At 43.3% G+C, this 23,165-nt stretch overlaps 1 protein-coding gene and 1 long non-coding RNA gene across 9 annotated transcripts in view; one reads left to right on the top strand and one right to left on the bottom strand.

The window, feature by feature from the left end:
* Positions 1-648: 648 nt before the first annotated feature.
* On the bottom strand, positions 649-6,241 carry LOC140627277 (uncharacterized). Its single transcript, XR_012026103.1, has 2 exons — positions 5,984-6,241; positions 649-1,223 (listed from the first exon to the last, which is right to left on the bottom strand). It is a non-coding gene; the product is annotated as an uncharacterized lncRNA (long non-coding RNA).
* Positions 6,242-6,300: 59 nt separating this feature from the next.
* The window catches only part of LOC140627479 (arylsulfatase F-like), a 31,975-nt gene continuing 15,110 nt past the window's right edge, over positions 6,301-23,165 (top strand). The window contains exons 1-6 of one of the 8 annotated variants that reach the window (XM_072815845.1): positions 6,301-6,453; positions 7,742-7,899; positions 15,511-15,572; positions 16,950-17,099; positions 18,630-18,751; positions 20,316-20,438. In XM_072815845.1, the coding sequence (XP_072671946.1) occupies positions 15,562-15,572; positions 16,950-17,099; positions 18,630-18,751; positions 20,316-20,438 (406 nt within the window). In that variant the 5' untranslated portion in view covers positions 6,301-6,453; positions 7,742-7,899; positions 15,511-15,561. Of the gene's footprint in view, positions 6,454-7,741; positions 9,393-9,517; positions 9,764-14,331; positions 14,423-15,510; positions 15,573-16,949; positions 17,100-18,629; positions 18,752-20,315; positions 20,439-23,165 lie in introns of those variants that run through there. The other 7 variants (XM_072815843.1, XM_072815844.1, XM_072815846.1 and 4 more) reach the window with 7 other exon arrangements.

Genomic DNA, 23,165 nt, shown 5'->3' with positions numbered 1-23,165 from the left:
GGGATCGAATCCCACGTCGGGCTCCCGGTGCATGGAGCCTGCTTCTCCCTCTGCCTGTGTCTCTGCCTCTCTCTCTCTGTGACTATCACAAATAAATAAATAAAATTAAAAAAAAAAAAAAAAGATGGTAAGTTTGACGTTCACAATCTTACTCCCTCATGACTGAGCTCCTGTGTGTTATTCTGTGACCTTGAGGGGAAGATGTAGAATCACGCTATAAGCCACACATTTGCTTCGACAGAGTGTCAGTTCGTGTGCGTGCATGTGTGTGTCTAGGTGTGTGTGCTACTGTACCAAGGGAGTAATACAGCATTTCTCTTTCACTAAGAGGATTCAAAAATATGAATGGACATTTCCCAGATGTCTTTACACTGTCTATAGAAGTGACCGTCTTCTCTTTTAACATTCTTTTATAAGAATAGATTTTCTTTTACTTCTTTCCTTTTTTAAGATTTTATTTATTCATGAGACACAGAGAGAGAGAGAGAGAGAGAGAGAGAGAGAGAGAGACAGGTAGAGGGAGAAGCAGGCTCCATGCAGGGAACCCGATGCAGAACTTGATCCCAGAACCCAGGGATCATGACCTGAGCCGAAGGCAGACGCTCAACCACGGAGCCACCCAGGTGTCCCAATAATAGATTTTCAACATTGGAATGACCCTAGTGTTTATTTGGGGTCTCAGAATTGCCATGCTGGGACAGAGATATTGGCTGCAAACGCGGTTCTCCTCCCCAGGGAACAAAAGTCAGGGGTTTTTAGAGATGACAGAGAATGCTTGTGTGTGCTGTTTTATAAGGAACTGGTGGTGGTGGCAGAAAACGAACCTTGGCTGAACCTGACTGCTTACTAAGGTTTTCACTAAAGCAAAGTATCTTCCTGTAGCAGGTTGCAGGGGTGTGGGCTGAATCCCTGGAGGATTTGTGGTTTGGCTCAGTTTCCAAGTTCGTGTTTTTGCCGGCAAGGACGTGCAGAATGTCCATGTCCTGCCTGGCCTCCCGGATCCATTCCACCTGCCACGGAGGTGACCCTGGTGGCCTGCTAGTTCCAGTAGAAACTGGCTGTCCTACGTTCTGACTCTGGCTGCCACCTCACCCGCCGGTGCATGTAAACCCAGAGGCTCCCCCGGCTTTGACATCCTTGGCGCTTCCCAACTGAAACTAAGTTCCTTGAAAAGATGCATCCGTGTCTGAAATCACACAGTGGGGATAGCTTGCACTCAGTTCCTAAAAAGAAAAGAAAGACGAAAGGATTATAAGCCTCGATACGTGTTGACATGACTTTTTTTTATACTAATAGTGATATAAATAATGCCGTAGGTCAGTTCGTACTTGTTTACTGACACTAAAATCATATAAATAATAGCACAGGTCGCTTCATACTTGTTTAAAATTAAGCGATGACTTAAATGACATGCTCTTGTCATGAAAATGCATGTTGCCCCCAAAGGCAACATGTCATGTTTTGGACATTTAATTCATAGAAAAATAAACATGTAAAAAAAAAAAAAAGAAAAAAGAAAAAGAAGAAACATGTGAACTCAATTCTTAGACTCCTCAAACGTCCATGTGTTTTGAGGTCCGAGTTATGAGATTCAATTTGAGTATATAGAGAATAAAAAAATACAATAAATAATTAATGCATATAAAATAAAACAATATTATATATTTTTGCATATTCTGTATGTAAATATGTGTAAATCTATACAAGTATAAACATTAAATTCATATATTTTAAATAAATGGGGATCCCTGGGTGGCGCAGCGGTTTAGCGCCTGCCTTTGGCCCAGTGCGCGATCCTGGAGACCAGGGATCGAATCCCATGTCGGGCTCCCGGTGCATGGAGCCTGCTTCTCCCTCTGCCTGTGTCTCTGCCTCTCTCTCTCTCTCTCTATCATAAAAAAAAAATTTAAATAAATGTATGTGAATTTATATATAAAATTAAAAATTCACTTTATATATTTTATATATAAATATATATAAATGTATTTTACATATGTAAAATTATAGCATTCCATAGGTTTAAAGGGGTCTTTTATACATTTACTCTTTTTCTGCTTTAAAGCTACATTTTGGGGTTGCTTGCACTTAGTCGAGCATCTGATTCTTGCTTTCAACTCAGGTTGTGGAGATCGAGTCCTGGGTTGGGCTCCAAGCTGGGCATGGGGTCTGCTTGGGTTTCTCTCTCTCCCTCTGGCCCTACCCTCACCCTGGTTTGCATGAGAATGCTCTCTCTCTCTTTAAAAAAAATTACATTTTGACAGTATTTTTTATAAGCTATTTTATTTTATTTTATTTATTTTTTTATAAGCTATTTTAATTTTAAAAATTGCGTGATGTTTTAAACATACCACTAGTTAAATAATAAAATATGATCCTATCTCACATTTAAACATTCCAGCAGCTAAAAGATGGTAAGGTGAGAATCAGAAGTCAGTCTGACCCTGATTCTGGGTCAGAAAAGAAGAGTTTGGCATTTTGATGATGTACAGCCCACTGGCCTGTCGGCAAAAGAAAACCAGGAAGTACAAATTTGCACAGCGCCCTTTCCCGAAGGAGCCTTTCCTTACCCGAGGCCCACACCAGCGCCAGTTTCTCTTTATTTATTCTTCGTGCTCATCTCATCGTGTGCACTCCTTAATGCCTATGCATTGCCTTTTTTGAAGAAGTCACTGACTGAGATGAACACATCATGTATGATTTTCAGTTTTGGTTTTGACTTGGAGTCCGTTAGGTACATATTTTTATCTTTTTATTTTATTTTATTTTATTTTATTTTATTTTGTTTTATTTTATTATTCTATTCTATTCTATTCTATTCTATTCTATTCTATTCTATTCTTTTATTTTATTTTATTTTATTTTATTTTATTTTATTTTATTTTATTTATTTTTCTCAAAGGCAGGAGCTTCCCCTAGATTGGCCAGAGGGAGCACAGCCCTTTTCAGAGCTTGGTTTTGGCCAAATGGTAGCTACTGGAGAATTTTGACCTCTAAAAATAGGAGACAATGGGGATGCCTGGGTGGCTCAGCGGTTTAGCGCCTGTGTATGGCCCAGGGTGTGATCCTGGAGACCCGGGATTGAGTCTCACGTCAGGCTTCCTGCATGGAGCCTGCTTCTCCCTCTGCCTGTGTCTCTGTCTCCCTCTCTCTCTCGTGAATAAATAAGTAAAATCTTAAAAAAAAATAGGAGACAATGGATCTGTGGCCATTAGTTGCAGTGGTAAGCTTAATAACCAGCTGGGGCTCCAGGCTATGGGGCTTTTTCCCAGTAACCAGTGAATATCCTTGAATAATATGTTAATTTGGACCTCTCATTTACAAATCTACAAGTTAGTGCCAATAGTTATTTCAAAGAATGCATGAATAAACAGCTCCTTGGTGGTTCATCTGCTGGCTGCTATTTGATTCCCTGTTTTACAATGGGGTGTTCTCATGGGGGGGGGGCGCAGGTGGTGGCCTTTCAATCTGTAGAGACGAATGTTTGCCTGTTTCTTCCTGTCCTGCTTATGGCTAAGGGACGTGTGCACTTGCCTCACGGACCGGAATTTGCAGTACTGGAGATCTGTACTCAGGCAAGTTAAAGGAAGCTCTCTGAAGCTGACTTATCCTCCACCAAAAAAGAGCCATTTCCTTATATATATATTTATATATAATTGAAAGCAGATATCTTAGCAACAGGTAAATCAGAATGTTTGGGAGATGAGCTATGGAATAAGGGATTTGGCCGACGCCAGAGATTTCAGGGAATAAGCGTTTAAGACCTGAAATGAGGTTCATGTATTTGTAATATGTACAATGTATATACATACACATAATATATAAATATGTATTTTAATATGGACTTATAGATACTATATATATGGCAGGTGTATACAGTGTTTACATATAGTTACCATATATAGACATGTACTCTGTATATATGGTGTGTGCTTATATATATGGTATGTGTATATATGTATATAGAAAATAAATATATGGTATATATATATATGGTGAGTGTGTTTATATATGTATATGGCGTGTATACGTGCTGTGTGTATAATATATACAGTGTATGCATATGTCTGGAGTATATTTATGGTATCTATATGTGGTGTGTATATATATATGGTGTATATATATGTATATGTTGTGTGTATATAATATATATGGTGTGTACATATATATGGGGTATATATATGGTATCTGTATATGGTGTGTATATATGTGGAGCACATATATGGTGTATGTATATATATGTGTGTGTGTGCTGTGTGTATATAATGTATATGGCATGTATATATGTATGGAGTATATATGTGGTGTATATATCTCATATATAAATGTTACCAATGTATATGGTCTAAATATGTATAAACATTTATGTATATATATGGGACACACACACAGACATATATATACACATATATATATATACCATATATAGACACGAGGTGCTGGTCTTGAGGGCTTTATAAGCATATTTCCAGACACGAGGTGCTGGTCTTGAGGGCTTTATAAGCATATTTCCCTTTATTCTTGAATTAGAGGAACCCTGTGAGGTAGGAGTGGTTACCATCCTTGTTGTCTATATAGCTAAATTTCCCCAATCACCCAGCTGTAAGTGGTGAAGCTAAGAGCCCAGCCCTCAGGATCTTCACACTCCCTGCCCATAAATTCATTCCTTAAAAAGATTTTATTTATGTATTTGACAGAGAGAAAGAGAGCACAAGCAGGGGGAGTGAGTGGCAGGCAGAGGGAGAGGGAGAAGCAGACCCCCTGCTGAGCAGGGAGCCTGATGTGGGTGGGACTCAATCCCAGGACCCTAAGGTCATGACTTGAGCCCAAGGTAGATGCTTAACTGAGCCACTCAGAGGCCCTAAGGCTCCTAAAATCTATGAAGGCCAAGAAAAAGATGAAACAACCACTGGATTTTTCTGCCAGGAAGATGGAATTCTTCAAGAGATAGATAAAGATATTTGAAATATAAAGCTATGTCTTAATTGTCCTTCGATAAAATTAAATTGATTGATTAATTTAAGCAAAGAATTTTTTAAAGTTTTATTTATTTACTGAGAAAGAGAGAGAGGAAGAGTAGGGGGAGGGGCAGGAGAAGAGTGCGAAGCAGATTCCCTGCTGAGCAAGGAGCCTGACTTGGGGCTGAACAGAGACTCAATCCCAGGATGTCAAGATTTCTCAAATCAATGAATTAAATTTTAAAAATTAATTAATTAATTAACATAGGGTAAATAAATGAAATAAAGAATAAATGAAATTAAGTCAATTAAATACATAACAAGTAAAAAATAGATAAAATTAAATTAATTAAATATAGTAAATTAATTAAATAATGTAAGTAACCTAAATAAAGACTCCTAACTCTGGGAAACGAGCTAGGAGTGGTGGAAGGGGAGGAGGGCAGGGGTGGGGGTGAATGGGTGATGGGCGCTGAGGGGGGCACTTGACGGGATGAGCACTGGCTGTTATTCTGTATATTGGCAAATTGGACAGAATAAAAAATAAATTTATTATTTAAAAAATAAAAATAAAAATAAATTAATTAATTAACATAAGGTAAATAAATAAAAAAGTAAAATAAATGAAATTAAGTAAATTAAATACATAACAAGTAAATAAAAGATAAAATTAAATTAATTAAATATAGTAAATTAATTAAATAACGTAAGTAACCTAAATAAAATAAAATAAATTAATAAAATAAAACGAATTAAATTGAGTAAATAAAATAACAAGATTAATAAAATGCATTCATTAATAATGTAAGTAATGTAAAATAAATAAAATAAGGTAAATAAATTAATTAAATAAAATACATGAATTAAATTAAAAACCTAAAATGTAGCGCGTGCTGTGCCGCACATCCTGTTCCATCTCTCACCCACCCATGTCACCCACCAGTGACATGGCTACAACGCTGCACGTGTTTTGCAGACATGGAAGCAGATGCTGGTAGAGAGGAGCCTGTCTAGGGACGGAGACTTACTTCCTAGTGGAGAGAGAGCTGATGGCCTGTCTTGAGGCCCATGGATGTGACACAGATGTGGCTTCGTGTGGCCGTCCCCAAAGCTGTCCTCGGTCCCTGTGACTTCTCCTAGGCAGGACGTGGGCACTGCCACCCAGTGGGTCTCAACTTCCCAGAGTCTCATCATCACCATGTGTATTTCTGCTGGGAAAAGGTGGCCTGCTTACCAGTTCCTTTCTGTCTCTATCCAAGATCCCAAGACGCCCTGTGTTGTGTCATCACCCTTAACATTCTGTTGGGACTGATTAGGTCATAACCACTTACTACTCTCCTGGAAAGTTCTTTGGGAGATGTCTCACTGCCGGTGTTGTGGGAAAGCCAAGCCTTCCCGTCCACCATGCTTGCTGCCGCACACCGAGCTTCTCCTGACTGGAGACGGAGGCCCACCTGTCAAAATTACCCACCGTCTCCGGCAGCTTCTACGTCTAGAGGTATGTAGGTGCTCACTCTAGTCTTCAGCAACGCGACGTCTTCACCCACATTGGATCCGTTGGGGACGACTTCCTTTCCATCACCTCCTTCTTAGTCCTGCTCTGCTGGCTGACTTTGCCTACTGATCATTAAAAACATATTTTAGGGGATCCCTGGGTGGCGCAGCGGTTTGGCGCCTGCCTTTGGCCCAGGGCGCGATCCTGGAGACCCGGGATCGAATCCCACATCGGGCTCCCGGTGCATGGAGCCTGCTTCTCCCTCTGCCTGTGTCTCTGCCTCTCTCTCTCTCTCTGTGACTATCATAAATAAATAAAAATTAAAAAAAAAAAAATTTAAAAACATATTTTAATATGTATGTATTTATGATCTATCACTATAATATATATCATATAGATTACTAAATATATTTGTTGTGTATTACTGTAATATATATTTATTATATATTGCTGTAATATAATTTATTATATATTGCTATAATATACTATTATGTATGTTACTATAATATAGACAATAAATATATATTTATTATATATTGCTGTAATATACTGTTATGTATGTTACTATAATATATACTCTATATTACTATAATATATTACTATATGTGTTTATTATGTACTATTCAAATATAAATCTAATTACTATGATATATATTTATTATATATTATTATAATACATATTATATGTACTATAATATGTATATAGTATATATATACTGAGTGTATATGGTACTATATATGTACTATAATATGTAATATATATTATATGTATATGTACTATATATTATATAATAGTACATACAATATATAATTATATTACCACAATATATATTATATATTACTCATATATTTATTATGTATTACAATAATGTATATTTATTATGTATCACTATAATATATGTTGATTGCATATTACTATAATATATACATTTTTCATATATTACTATCATATATTTTACATCTTACTACAATATATACAATATATACACAATAAATATAATTTATTACATATTACATATATTACATATATTTATTATATATTAGTATAATGTTACTAAATATATATTAATAGTATATTATTATACTATATTACCTATTATAATATAACATATCTATGCTATCTTGTATTATATACATAATAAATGTTACTATATATTTATTATCATATTTTTTATATATTATATATAATAAACACAACATAGGTGTTATACATAATGTGTATATTCTTAAAATAGAGCCCTAAATGCTCCACTTAAGACTCCAGCACAGTTTTCCTCCATTGTCGACACAGGCTTATAGAGGTTTACAATCCAGCCATTCAAAGAAAACAGCTCCAACTTACACCCTACTGTGGAAATACCTTCTAAGAAGTAAAACCAAAATAGTTCGTTGCCGGAAAAGTGCAAAGTGAGGGAACATAGCTCCCGAGTGACAACGTCTTTGTTTCCCGTAACCCTGCTTTTCTTTCTCACCTAAATATATCCTAAATATCCTAAATATAATTTCGAACGATCGTTCTTTGTGTTAAGCCTAAGAGCGGCTCCCAGGACATTTTCCGGAGTCCCCGTCTCCGAAGCTCATGGCGCTAGCATCACTTCACTGTCCTAATTGCGAACTGTTTGTTGACACCTGATGAGATGAAAGTGCTCCTCGGTTGAAAGGACACCAGAAGGAAACGCAAAGGGGACTTGTGGAGCAAGAAAGGCCGGAAGCCGGCTGCCCCGCTGAGTAGGTGCCTGCCTGGAGCCCTCAAGTGCTCGCCCAGGGGTGAGGCAGCTGGAGGAAGCTGCTTTCCCAGGCACCATGGCCAGCCAGCAGCGTGTGGCATCCCGACACTCATCATGAGTAGCTCAGTGTCCTGAGCTCCATCCTGGGAGAGGCTGCGGCGGCTTCTCTGAGTCGCCCTGGGTGGTGCACTTCGCACGGACCTCTCATTTGAGGAGAGCTTTTGACCTGTCAGCATGGAAACCTATTGCGTTGCTGGTTGCGCAACAGAATGAACGTTCAGTGCTCCTGAATACTCGATACTAGCACTTAATCACGGATTTGGGTGCGTGACGTTAGATGTGAAGACGGTACAGCTGCCTTCTGTGATGACCCCAGCTGTCCTAAACCTTAGGCATGTTGACGCTCACACCCCGGCTGTGAGAACTGTGACCTTCCCAGCTGCGGGCACAAGGAAGAGCACTCTCGCGGCTACCTATCCCGGGGCCTGCCCGTCTTTCCTGTTCTGGAGCCCACAGGTGCTCTGCGTACATCACGTCTCCAACCGATCATCCCATTTTATTCCCTGCAAAGACTTTCCACCTTCGGTCTCTAGCTCAGTATTTCTCAACAGGAGTAGATCCGAAGCTGAAGGAATGCTTGCACAGACTCCGAGGGATGCTGTTCTGGTGGGATCACCCTTGGACGTCAATCCATGGCACGTTGATAATTTATTAAGTGTCCGTCATTTGCTCTTTAGGCTTTATGTACCTGCATGAAGGTCATTTGGTTGTATTTGAAACGTCTCCCAACAAGGGTATGTCGGGGTACTTGACACCTGTCACCTGAAAATACATAAGGAAGACGCAGAAAGGAGAATGCAGTGGGCAACGGGTAAAACGAGGCCACTGGCTGAGACATGGCTGCACTTGCTCCAGGTGACCCACACAGAGGTGGATGGAGGTCCTCATCGTGACGTCAAAATGTGTGACCACAGCAGACGTGTCAAGAGGCCACAAGATCGTGTTATCCTGTAATAAATTAAACAAGAAGCGCGCTGGAATGAGGTGGCCCTGATACATCGATAACGAACACAGCAAACCAAAACCAGCAAATGCACTCGTCCCCAAGGAAATGAAATTTGGGGAAGGACCAAGCACAAACAGCCGTCCAGCTGTGAGCGTCCTATAAAACCCTTTCCCGAGCTCCTGTCCCTACCGTGCTCAGGACGATGTGAGGTGTGCAGGTGCCCGCTGTAGACAGACCCTTTTGCTCAAATGAACTGCAACATTTTAGGGTCTTCGTTGGTTTTCTTTTAAGTACAAAAGGGGAGTCAGCTGAGTCGCGGCGAGAGGTCATAGATTGGGACCTGGCTTCGTGGTTCCGTCTTGAAGTTCCAAGCTGGGAGCCTGGGTTTGTTTAGGGAGGTCTACTGTGGGCTGGGAATGCAGATGGGGGGCGGCAAAGCCTGTCCTTAGCCTCATGCAGCTGACATCCGAATGGGGCACAAGCGGTCATCAGGAGAAGCTCCCAGGGATGGGGTTTGCAGGCAGGGATCCAGGAGGGGTGGTCAAGGAGGGATGGCCTCCCGTACAGCGTCGGAGAGGAGGTAAGTGAACAGCCTGTGTCTATGTCTGGGGAGTGGGCAACAGGTCAGGTTTGAGGGCGTGTTGTGGGTTGAGTGGGGTCTCCCACCCCTAAACCACATGCTGAAACCCTAATTGCCTGGGTGTGTTGGAGTAAATTGGGTCCATCCTGAAGGAGGTGCTGACAGGTTGGGTTCCTGGAGAGCGGGGACCCTGGGCTGTTCCCCAGAGTGGCTTGGATGTCACCTGAGCATGTGGTCCCCCCACCCCCCCGCCGCCTGCCTCGCATCCTCCTCCCTGTAGACGTAGACAGGTCCCATCGGCGAGTGGCACACGGGCTAAGGCGGAACTCACCATCCCAACCCATGACTGTGGCATCCATGTTTTATGGCACCCAAGGTGCTTTTTGTTTCCTTTTTGCTGTGATGATCCAACATCCCAGGCAGCTCTGCGCCCCCACTTTGTCCATCCTCGTCCCTCGGAACTGGGGACCATCCCTCCTCTGCTTCACGCCATGTACTTGGCTATGACTCTGCGCCTCATCACTTTGGTGTAGATTTAGGGATCTACAGGCTTTTGGTTGATTAGTTTTATCCGATTTTCATGGACTGTTGGTTTTCCGGGCTGAAGATTTCTTTTTTTAAATAATAGCATGACCCCATCCTTTCTTTGTTGTGATTCTTATGTTCACTGGCAGAGCTTCCGATGCTAGAGTTTAGTATTAGTGGAGACAGAGGTGGATGCTGCATCCCTGCCTTGATTTGGAGGAGGATGCCTCTGCTGACTGTGTATTTGCTCCTGGTGAGGTTAGGGGTTACATTAACCAGCGTCGTCAATCCTGCAAACTGTTCTGTGTGCAGGGCCGCAGCTCGCGGGCTGGGGGGAGGCCAGGCTCGACAGCAAACAGCCCAGTTAGACTTGGATTCTGAGAAGCAACAAGGGCTTGTCCCCTGTGTGAGGCCCCCGTGTAGTACGTGGGAACATGCTTGCCCTAAAACGAACGTGGCTCGTGTCACTGAAATTCAGAGTGAGCCGGAGGGCATTTATCTGCTCCATCTGACAGCCCCGCGAGAGTGGGATTCAGCTCGTGGGCTAGGGAGCCATCTCTTTGGTGGCCCTGTAGAGCCTGCGTGGAAGGGGCTGACCTGGAGCGTGATGGCTGCAGGAGACACACCTCCGTGTGCTCTTGTAAGACAGGTGTGTCAGGAAGCTGGAGCGGGGGTACGGCAACAGGAGGCGGGGCAGTATCTGGGGATCACAGACGTCCTGGCCCCAGCTCCCGTGTTTGGGACCAGGACTCAGCCCCGCGTGGTTCAGCCTGTCCCGGAGGCATCTTGTGCCTTTGAGGAGGAATCACACACTTGTCCAGGACCATGACACATGCGCATGGTGTCCTACCCTATAGCCTTGAGGGAGCCATGACATCCAATCATCACATTTTCTTTGCCATCGATGCTTTCCTTTTCCTCAAACTCATTGCAACTTCAACAATCCGTCATAAATCATTGAATAGCTCTCCGCTGCTGTCAACTACAATCCATTCCAGGTGGTGAAGTCAAAGTTCCCAGCATCTCAAGATTTATTTGCTCCCGTGTTATGTGGATTTCGCTCGGCAAACCCTCACCTTCTTGACCTGCCCTAAATGCACCTTGGCAGGACTTGACAAGTCCAAGAGTTCTCTTTGCCAAGATCCCCCTGTGAGCCCCGCGAGTAGAATTTTTTCCCACCTTCTCATCTGCGCCCTTGTTTCGACCGAGGATGCACGCGTGCAGCTGTTCCTCTGTGGCCTTTTATTCCACTTGGTTATTTCCACATTTCTTCCTGTCCTGGAATTGAAGACTGTGTGTTGAGCAACAAGCCATTCTGCCTCAGCCTTATGGCTGTGATGTCTACCGCAGATACCGAACGCTTCCCCGGCGTCGCAATGAACGAATGCGATTTTGCTTGGAGGCGGAAGAGTTAGTTCTCCAACGTCGGGCGGGACTCTGCTCATTTTCTTTTTTAAAAAATCTCCTTTATTTGAGAGAGGGTAAGCGATAGAACGCGAGGTGGGTGGAGGAACGGAGGGAGAAGCAGACGCCCGGCTGAGCAGGAAGCCCGGCGCCAGGCTCCATCCCAGGACTCTGAGGTCGTGACCTGAGCCCAGGGCAGATGCTTAATGGACTGAGGCACTCAAGCGCCCTTGGCCACTTTTCCATAAAGGATATTCTCAGTGTGTTACTCATTGCAAAAATGAGTTATGTGTTGCTGCCTCCCCGACACTGGATTATTGGCAGGCAACGTTTTTACGTCAGAAAGAATCTGATTCCGTGTCACTTGGTATGGTCTATCCAATCCTCAGCATCTCATCATTGTGAAGGATGAGGATGATGACTCCCTTTCCAGGGGGCACCTCAAATTATCAGTGGCTGCAGCCACGGACGGTCCTTGAGCGGGGTTCATAGTGCAACCATGATTCCATCCTTTAGGAACGTGAACTAAGAGAGTCTAAGGAGCTTAACGAAGTTCTCCACCATCCGTGGTAAACAGGCGCGTGTTTACGATCTAACTCCACCTCCTGTTGGAGGCAACGCCCTGTTCCACTGGCAGAGTCTACACTCTCAGAAACCTGCAAACCTCGACAAAGCAGGCATCTTATCAATTTTTCTTGGAAGACGGTGACCAGGGACACCATGCCCAAAACATGATCACAAATGTTTGCACGTCCTCAAAGTCCTGTTCAAGCATCTGTTAAGGTTTACCTCTTAAGATTCATGCATTTCTTTCAAGGAGACTAGCCAGGTGTCAAATCATACCTATTTAGGTAAAATCAGGGTTTTCCAACTCATTCCCATAAAGCACTCAATCTAGGGATGGGGTTGATTTCAAATCATCGTCATTAATAGGATCGTATCTGATGAATACAACTCAAGAAACATGAGCCCAGTCTGGCCGACGTCTTGCATCTTGTCTTCTAATGATTTTGTTTCTGGACTTTTAAGATGGTTGCTTATAATAGTGGCATCGCATTATATAAGGATGGCTGATTAAGTAGCATTAATCAACACTTGAAACGGGACAGGTAATGGCCACTTAGTCGCATTTATTAACATAAAGGGGCAGCCAGCAAGTGCCGAACATATCAAGATGTGCAAATCCTATCAAAACAAATTACTGACGCGGAGTGCAAGTGTGCATGTGTGGAAAACCTTTTATGCTACGATAGCTAAGGGCCCCGTGCAACTCCCTGAGAATCTCACCCCACAACACAAAGAAAAACGGGATGCATAATAACAGCCCCCAGAACGTGGAAGGAGAAGGGCCGTTGAATGAACATACCGACGAGACTTTATTTTTTTTTTTAAAGATTTATTTATTTATTCATGATAGACATAGAGAGAGAGAAAGAGGCAGAGACACAGGAGGAGGGAGAAGCAGGCTCCATGCACCGGAAGCCCGACGTGGGATTCGATCCCGGGTCTCCAGGATCGTGCCCTGGGCCAAAGGCAGGCGCTAAACAGCTGCGCCACCCAGGGACCCCTCGATGAGACTTTAAACTCGCTGATTATGGAGCTGCCATGGGAATCTGTATCTGGAAACACTTTTATGCCTTTTTTTTATTGTTCAGGATGAAAACTTGGTATACCCTTTGTGGTGCTCATTCCACAGAATGGGTTCAGAACGTCTTAATGCATGCTTTTTTTGGTGTTTTTATACCATTCCCATGCAGAGTTCCCCGGGCAACAAAGATGGCCTGGGGATAATCTGTATATTGGGTCCGATGGTCCAGGATCTGGTTTCTATGGTAGAACCAGATAGTGGCACCTGCAATGAGACATCCTATCTCCCCCCTCAAAAAAAAAAAAAAAAAAAAGAGGGAGAGAGAGAGAAAGAGACAAATATAGAGAACTATGTTCTGGAGGAAGAGGGCTTTTTAATGAGAATCTGTTCAGCTAATCCCCAAACTGCTCTGGTTTGTTTAACTGGGTGTTCATGAGCTTTTCTTCATGTGTAGGATAACAATGCCTTGGTTCTTCTACGCCCAGATCCTTTCATCATATGGGAGATTGTCTCTGTCTCGCTATGCTTCACTTGCTGCTTGATGGTAATCCACTTGGGGCATTGTGTTGAGAAATAGTATGTCCATGAGCCCCCAAATTATTCCTCATAGTTCATCTTCCTGAACAGAATGGAGAAATAATGCTGGGAGTTGGGGAGAGATTGTATTTTCCTTCCTCTAGTTGGGTACACAGGTTGCCCCGAGGCAACGCTGGAGTTCCTGAAGTCATCAGAATCCAGTGAACAGGATCAAGCGATCATTCCCCTGTAGGCTGGCTGTAGGAGAGCCAGCCTTCTTGGGCTTGATGAATCATTTTGGTGGTAGTCACAGATAAAAAGTCTCAGTTACTGCAGGGAAGGTTGCAAGGCTTTTGCTGACTAGGATTCCCCCCCCCACCGCCACACACCCTGGGCTTGTACAAGGAGATGCAAATCAGGGAGGCAAATCAGGATGCCTCACTTGTGTCTCACAAATGTGAAGCATCTGGGTGGGCAGAGGGTGGACCAGCCTCCTCGTTGCAGAGGGAGGTGGTACCAGCAGGGTGACACTTGGCTAACGAGTCCAGGTGGCTGTTGAGGAGGAGCAAGAGCTCAAGACTCCCTTCTTTTCTCCTGGACATCAGGTAGACCATATCACTTGACAGGTGAGTTGAGGCATCCTTATTAGGATGGAGCTTCTTGATTCTTCTTGCTTCTTGATTAGTTTCTGTTGTCATGGGCAGACTTGGGATTTCGGAAGACTCCTTGGCTAACTATTTCCTTTCTTTTTCTTTTCTTTTTGTAAAACGTTTATTTAATCATGACAGACACAGAGAGAGAGAGAGAGGCAGAGACACAGGCAGAGGGAGAAGCAGGCTCCCTACGGAGAGCCCAATGTGGGACTTGATCCCAGACCCCAGGATCACACCCTGAGCCAAAGGGAGATGCTCAACTGCTGAGGTACCCAGGCGTCCCGGCTGACTATTTTCTAGAACCCAGTGGATCAGCTTAGGCATTGAGAGGTTGATTACAAACCAATGTTTGTTTGAATAAGCTTCTCTCCTTCTCTCTCCTTCCTTCGTTTCCATATCTTAGCCAGTAGCTTCTTCTCTTGTGGTCTGTGGCATCTTGCTTTGGGTAAGACAGACTGATGAAGGAGGTGGTTCGTATTATGTTCCCAATATTATTTTAATTATAAATATGAGTAACAGCTTGCAGGTGGAAGATGAATGCTTGTTGTCTTTCGTGGAAATGAATTTCACTGTAATACACTGTGCCCATCCTTGTCCCCCCTCATGGGATACGACGATGAGCTATCCTAAAATCACCACAGAGTGGTGTGGATTTGCGCTAACGCAAAACCAAAGCAGTAGATACATTTAAGCAACTACGCCTTTTAAGGTGACCTAAATTCATCCCATGTAGACGTTCTGAGTAGAAGCTGTCAGGTTCAGCAGCTCCTCAAGACTATGCTGTCATGCAGACTTATATTAGGGTAGGTTTGGGGACTGAGTCTGTTAACTCAAGAGACACAAAGAAGCAGGTGGACCCCAGACCCGGTACAACCCGAGCTCCTTGAAAGCAAAGCGAGAGCAGCGGAGTCCTTGATGGTGGAAGGTTCGTGTCCTGACAGATTTTGCAAAAACCAGTTTTAAACGTTGGAAGTGGAAATACGGCTTTGTGATCTTCTGAGGATTTCACAATGGAGACTAATGTAATTAACACGAAGATAACACATGTTTGTGTTTTTCAGCACGTTTTTATCTCTGGCCAAGGAAAATAAGAAGGCACTCAGCGCCTTGTGATGAAGCTCAGGTGAGGGAAGTCATGAGCTATTTTGCAAATGCATTGACTATAACAGACAATCTGGGAACACCCGTGAATTCAGCTTTACAGATAACTGGCATTCGATGTTATGTTTCCTAGATATGGTTGGGTGTAAACACGTACAGTGATATTCTGACGTCGGTAAGTCCATAATGAAATAGGAGATATTTTGGCAACTGATACATGTGAACTGCGGATTTCCAACACAGTCGTATTATTTTAAGATACTGCAGATGTTTTACTAGCATTGCATGGTGACAGGTGTTGCAGGGCTCTGGGTGTGGTGAGCATAGCATAACATATAGACTAGTCCAACTATCAAATCACGGCGCTGTGCACCAGAAATGAACGTGACACCGTGCTCTCACTACACTTCAACGATAAAAATAACAATAAATGAAATTTTGTAAGACCAGGACGTGAGAAAAGCAATTCAACCCACGTTGGGTAGATGAAAACACGCATGTTGACTATTATTATGATCTGACAACGGGAAAAGTCCTGGGCACACAGGTCCCAGTCTTGGGGAATAGGTTTGGGTAAAAGCAAAATGTTGCAACTCACGCGGTCAGCATTGCTTCTGAGCATTTACGAAGGGTTCTGGGAGCACAGAGGAGGGTCAGCGACCACTACTGTCCCCCCCCAGAGGAAATATTTGAGGTGGGTTTTGAAATATGGATAAAGACAAGATGGAGATGCAACTAATAGTTCAAGTGTCCAATATTCGTTACCTAATAATCAAAGAGGGATCCAGTGGGAAGGGAATCATATATTTCTTTGAGAAAATGGGACTTTTACTGGGATTGAACAGCATTGTGAAGGAGATTAGACTGGTCTTCAGAGTCCGGGCTGCTCCTTTTTCAGAATTTAGTTCTTCGCCAACATTCTCCATTCCCCTTTACCCTGGGATTACTTTTTCCTTGTTTTTTTTTTTTTTTCTGGCTGTTTTCATTCCCTTCAACCAAATGTCCCTTTGGCAAAGCTCTATGCCCACCCGCGTTTGAATTCTGTTTGCCGTGAAGGAAAGTCAGCTGGCCCCATCTCCCAAGGACGTGACCTCAGGAGTCTTATTGCCTCTGGCCTAAGAAACGCTTTGTCTCTAAGCAAACAATTTCAGATTTCACCTTCTGGAAGAGCGTTTGGTGTATGTGAGCTGGAGACCCAGGAGAGGCTCCCTTTGAGCATCATGGGCCCCATTCCACAGCAGCAGCCAATGCTCAGGGAGAGAAATCCGAGAGGCTCACTTGTTCCTCAAGGGAGATGTGCCTGGTCTCTCATGAGTCCTGTTGCTTTCATGAGAAGGGGACAGTGCAATGGGACGTAGCTCCTTAAATCATCTGTGCAACATCTGTGCTTGCTTTTCAGGAGCCTCTTCGTTGCTCTGTCTTGGATGTGTGTACTCTTAAACCCATGCCAGTCCCAAGAGGTACATGATGATAAGCCTAATATAGTCCTGATGATGGTGGATGACCTTGGGATCGGTGACTTGGGCTGCTTCGGCAATGACACAATCAGGTATGGCTTCGAGTTCAGTTGCGCTATTTCATCTGTTGTCTGGGCTTGGGGGCTTGATAAAGTTTTATGGCTACATCATGTGGAAAACCAAATCCATGGGTTGGAATTTGTCTTTAAAAGAAGAAAATAAGGGACGCCTGGGTGGCTCAGCAGTTGAGCATCTATCTTGGGCTCAGGGAGTGATTCTGGGGTCCTAGGATTGAGTTTCGCATCGGGCTCTCCGCGGGGAGCCTGCTTCTCCCTCTGCCTGTGTCTCTGCCTCATTCTCTCTCTCTCTCTCTGTGTCTCTCATGAATAAATAAATACAATCTTAAAAAAAATAAAAGAAGAAAAGAATATAAAATGAGGACAGTTTGGATTTGAATCTTGAGTCTGCACTTACTGGCGGTGAAATCTTGAGCAAGTTACTTCTGTGTGCCTTGCTTATCCTTCTTGTTGGCTGAGCACACAGGTGGGGGGTATACAGGTGTGCGTTCGTATGTGCAAAGCCTTTAGAATAGTTACCTGCCACATGGTGAGCCCTCTGGGATATGCAATATTATGATGACTGATGATTTTTTTCAAAGATGCATGAATTTATTGGGAGAGAGAGAATGGGGGAAGGACAGAGAGAGAATCTCAAGCAGACTCCCCTTTGATCATGGAACCCAACTCGGGGCTTGATCCCATGACCCCAAGATCATGACCTGAGCTGAACTCAAGAGCCACTCACTCAAAACGCTGAGCCACCCAGGCGCCCCTGAGGAGCGATGATTTTTATGCATACTTTTTACGCGATGGAACTTGGTCACTTTATGCTTCCTAATTTTGGAACCCTTTTAAGGTGATAGCCTTCTATTTTAAGAATGGGCACTCTGAAAGAAGAAAAGAACATCCATGAAACCAAGCCTGAGCTTTGTGGTAGGCTCAACAGAAGCCATTTATGGAAGTCTTGAAAACATCACAGCTTGGGAGCATGTCTTGGCAGGACAAAATTCCACTTTGTTCTATCATATCTCTCATTAAGGAAGCTCATTACAATTTATTTGCATCCAGCCAGTGACTATTTCTCTTCTGTGGAAGTCTCTCTGATGGTCTCCAACCTGCAGGGATCTTTATAGGGAATGACAAGGCAGCAGTTGCAACTTTTATCTAGAGCAGGGACGTGAGTCTGTAGAACACGTGCATTGAACGCGTCCTCGTGTCCGTAAGTAGCTAGGCATAACCAAGATCTGTAAGTCATTAGCCTTAATTAATCAGTCCACAGACGCGTATTTATATATATATTTTAGAAGGCAGGGCCGTATACTCAGTAGACACCATATTGCAGAACCAAGTTATATCAACCCTGCAATAGACAACGACTGCCTAAAGCCTCAGCCGTATTTTTTCCACGATGTGGGGAGAAAAAGGAAATAGGGCGCCGTGTGCAGTTACTTTTTTCTCCCGTTCTGAGCTTGGGGAATCATCGTAAACGGAGATGTTGGTTTCCGCCTCTGTCTGTGTCTCCCCCCATCCTCTCTGCAATTCCCTTTCTGTCTCTCAATCCAGGACGCCTAACATCGACCGCCTAGCCAGGGAAGGGGTGCAGCTAAACCATCACATCGCCGCAGCCTCCATGTGCACCCCAAGCCGGGCTGCCTTCCTCACGGGGAGATACCCCATCCGATCAGGTGTGTAGACGGGGAAGTCTCTGTAGAGACACTAGGATTCAATGAAATGATACGTAGCTAGTCCATTTTGAAAAGTTTGCTCCAAAATAGTTCAAACACGCACACGCGTACACACACGGTTGCATACACAGCTATCGACGCCCGCGTGGAAACCACGGTTCCTCCACTTGACTCGAGCCCGCCGTGCGTGGCTATGTCCACTCACCCTGTGCATCCTGCGAGCTGGCTTAGGCAGGACTTGCCATCCCAGGGCAAGAATGAGAAGCTGTCTTGGAAGGAACTAATTGACTGGACGTGTCTCCACTAATCGGGTGTCATGAGGCGGACTTACCAGAAGGTCTCAATCGTTTATCGCACATTTTAGCCCTTTTGTTTCTCCATCCCTCAATTGACCAGCCATTGGGTTGTTTCTGGCTTTAGGCTCCTGTGAATTATTCTGCTCTGTACCTGCGCATACATGTTTTTGACTCAACACGTATTTTTAATTCCTTTGGATACACACCAAGGGGTGGAATGGCTGGGCCGTATGGTTATATTTTCAAAGGTGATGAGACTGGTCATGTTTTACGGGCACAGATTCTGTAGTTAAGAGGAAGCAGAGCATAGAATTCACAGGTCAGGATCTGTGTCCCATTCTCCGTCAAGACAGAAATGCCCCTTGTCCAGCTCCCAAGGGTGTCACATAACCTTGCGGATCCCATGAGTTTGACGATATCTTGCTTAGCTGGTGCTAAGGTGAGCTGGGTCCAATAACCGATAAGTTCTTTATCCTTTTTTCTTTTCTTACGGTAAACTTATAGGCGATTTGACTCTTTTCTTTTGCTCCGCGCTGCACACGTTATGTAAAACTATTCAGAAGAAGATGGTTTCCTGTAGAGGGCATGGTCAGCAAATCTAACTTGGAAGACCTTTCTCTCAGCTCCTTGTATATGGAGGGAGGTCCCTCTCGGGAAGTCTCCACCTGACTTGTCTCTCCTGATTTTATCTGGAATTTCTCTTCCTTTTCACGTACTTTGTTTTGTCTTATTCAATTTTCCGTCTGCTCCCAGATATTGCTTCAGGGTTGGGCTGCCATTTTGGAAGGAAGCCAGGATGGGTTGGTTTAGGGAGTTCCTCAAGCTGGATCGCTGCAACATTTTCAATACACCCAGCGCCCTTGGAACTCTAGCAGTGGGGCTGGGAAATGTCCCTCTGTTTCCAGTCCTCTCCAGGGAACACCTGTTGGCTATTCTGGTTGGTTCTTTGGTTACTGGGTCCTTTAGAAACTGGTTTGCCTTCCTCTCCTGTAAAATGTAGGTCTTGGGCTTATGGTTGACCTGTCCCCATGTACCTGTCACCTAGTTTTGTCATTAGTGATGTCCATGGGTGAGCAGTTTTCTTCGCTTATTGCTCTATTTTGGGGAAGGAATGCAGAGATTCAAAAACTATGCGTCAGGTCTTCTCAGATACCCCAATGTCAGCTCCTGAACCATCCGTGACTCACTTCCTCCTTAGCTGACAGGCACCTACTCACTGTGTGTGTGTGATCTGTTGTTTTTTGGTTTTGTTTTTTCATCCCACTCAGGAATGGTTTCTAACGCAGTGGATCGTGTCATCATCACACTTGGAGCCCCCGCGGGACTCCCTCATAATGAGACGACGTTTGCAGCCTTACTGAAGAAGCAAGGGTATAGCACGGCACTGATAGGTAAGAAGCAGCCACAGGCGTGACGTATTTACTATAAAGAAATAATATGTGTTGTTCTATTCTTTTTTACAGATTGATTTATTTGAGAGAGAGAGAGAGAGAGTGAGAGCATGAGTGGGAGGGGCGGAGGAAAAGGGAGAGAGAATCTGAAGCAGACTCTGCACTGAGCACGAAGCCCAATGCGGGGCTCCATCTCACCACCCTGAGATCATGACCTGAACCCAAACCAAATCTGACAGCCAACTGCGCCATCCAGGGACCCCTGTGTTCTATTCTTGACATGGTTTTCTTGGAAACCCTTTATTTCAGAAGCATCATGCATCTTGGCTATGGCAGAGAAGACCCTCTGTGTGATGTAGGTTCTACATCTGCCATTTCATTGGCCACCTCTGACCTTTATCCTTACCTTTCAACATTAATCTGCTTAATATGTCATATTAATGTCTTTCTCAAGTCACTGTGTCCCCCATGTCCTCCAGAACTTTCTTTCATTGCTGTGTTTTGCTCATCTGGGACCTTCTATCATAATGAACCTCCCCCCATCCAACACACACACACACACACACACACACACACACACACACACATTCCTTCCAAAGGCACCTGTTTGTCCTTTTCAGACATAATTCAGACAAAAGAAAACTCCTTCCCACCTCACCCCCAGGCCTTTCCAGGTGGCCATCCTACATATTTCTCTATCACCCTGTGTTCTTCGTCTTTGCACAGACCACACTATACTCTGGTGGTCTTTCTATATTATTCTCTGCAGGCTCTGAAATCCTTCATCTCATTCACCATGTATGATTTAAGAACTGTGATGAGCCCTGTCAAGAACACACAAACAGCCTTATGCATTTCTTATGAAGTGTCAACTTTTGACTCCATAGAAATGTCTACATCCTACACCCATCACCCAAATAGAAAAAATATACATGTTTTAAAAAACATGTACACCCTGTATCTGTCACCCAAATCAAGATAAGGGGCATTTAGGTTGTCCCAGAAAGTTTCCACTGGCTCCTTCCAGTCTGTCCCCCTGGGTTAGCTCCCCCTTGCACCACTCCTACAGCTTGAGAGAGTCAATGTAGAGGAGACGATAATGCTGCTCTCTTTTGGCAATGATTGAATCCCCAGTTAGTCTCCTAATTGCACTGCAGTGGGATGGTAAGAATCATGATCTCTAGTTAATTGCATTGCATATTGACAGAATCATTGATAACTTACAGGCAGAAGGGATGTCTGAGAATAACCCATCCCCCCTAACTTCAAAGATAAGGTAATTGCTTCTTCCCAAGGATGAGAGACACAGGAGATGTTTTGATGCAAATGTTGCACAATACGATCAAATTTGTCAGCCTGTCTGTGCGTGTATATTTTCTCAGTATAAGTTCTCTTGCTCACCCCATTATCATTAAAATGGAACCATCGATGTTGTACGGATGTCTTTTTTCTCACTGCCAAAGATGATAGACTTCAACCGATGATGACTAATTTGAAGCTAAACCTACTGTCCCTATTTGAGAGCCTGGGTTTCAACTGGCATGAAAATAACATGCTATTTTTAATCAATTTTTGTAACCAATTTGACATTGATAAGAGAAGACAGTCTTAATGGAGGTCAGGACAGAAAAACCTCGACTCTAGCCTTGCCTCTCATCTGCTTACCCTCTCAGGTGTTCAGAGATGTGAGTATGTCCATCTTCCATGTGGCCCTTACTCCATGCAGAGAACTATTAACATTTTAGTGGCTATACCTGCCCATACTCTCTTCGAGTCCACATCCCAATAGGATGCCCATGGATCTTTTTGTTACCATTCAAAGCTTGGCAAGTTTTATCAAATAAAGTTCAGTGAACTTTAGTGGTAGACCTGGGGTTTCCATCCAGTGAGCTATCCAACCATCCATTATCCATGCTTGATCCATCCTCCATCATTCATCTATATCTATCTATCTATCTATCTATCTATCTATCTATCTATCTATTATCTATCTATATCCATATGTTATCAGTGTACCCATCTATCCATCCTCATCTATCAATCTATCCACCTATGCATATGTGTACACATGCCCCATCTATCTTCCATCATATCTATCTATCTATCTATCTATCTATCTATCTATCTATCTATCATCTATCATCTATCTATCATCTATCATCTATCATCTCCACCCATTCATTATCTATTCATCATGTGTCTTTTATCTTATCTCTAAGATTTATCTATCTTTGTAGGTATAATTTACATCTATCCATCCATCTTCTATCTATCTATCTATCTATCTATCTATCTATCTATCTATCTATCTATCATCTATCTATCATCTATCATCATCTATCTATCCATCTTCCCTATTGCCCATCAATCTTATATCATATCTATCTCATTATCTATCGATTATCTACCTACCTACTAACCAGTTTATCCACCAGCTATAATCTATCCTGTCCCTGTCATGTATTCATCTTTGTGCCTATGACTTTTTTTCTTTCTGTTGAGGAGAAACTGCCCAGTTCACATCCTTGCTACAAACTCACAACTGTATTTCCCTCCCTTTATTTTTCATCCTATCTTGTCACTCACCATGAGTTCTTAACACAAATTTCTGTGAAGCAAAAGAGAGCAAAAAGTGAATCAGGTCCTGAAATCACATTTTTAAGCAAAAGAGAACTATTTGCTGCTCCATTTTTGTGCACGAGTCGTCTGTTTTGAATGAAGAGTGCT

The sequence above is a fragment of the Canis lupus genome, chromosome X, assembly GCF_048164855.1.
Source record: "Canis lupus baileyi chromosome X, mCanLup2.hap1, whole genome shotgun sequence".
NCBI classification, from domain to species: Eukaryota; Metazoa; Chordata; class Mammalia; order Carnivora; family Canidae; genus Canis; species Canis lupus.
Note: the sequence above shows the minus strand (reverse complement) of the source record. Positions and strands in the feature narration are given on the sequence as shown.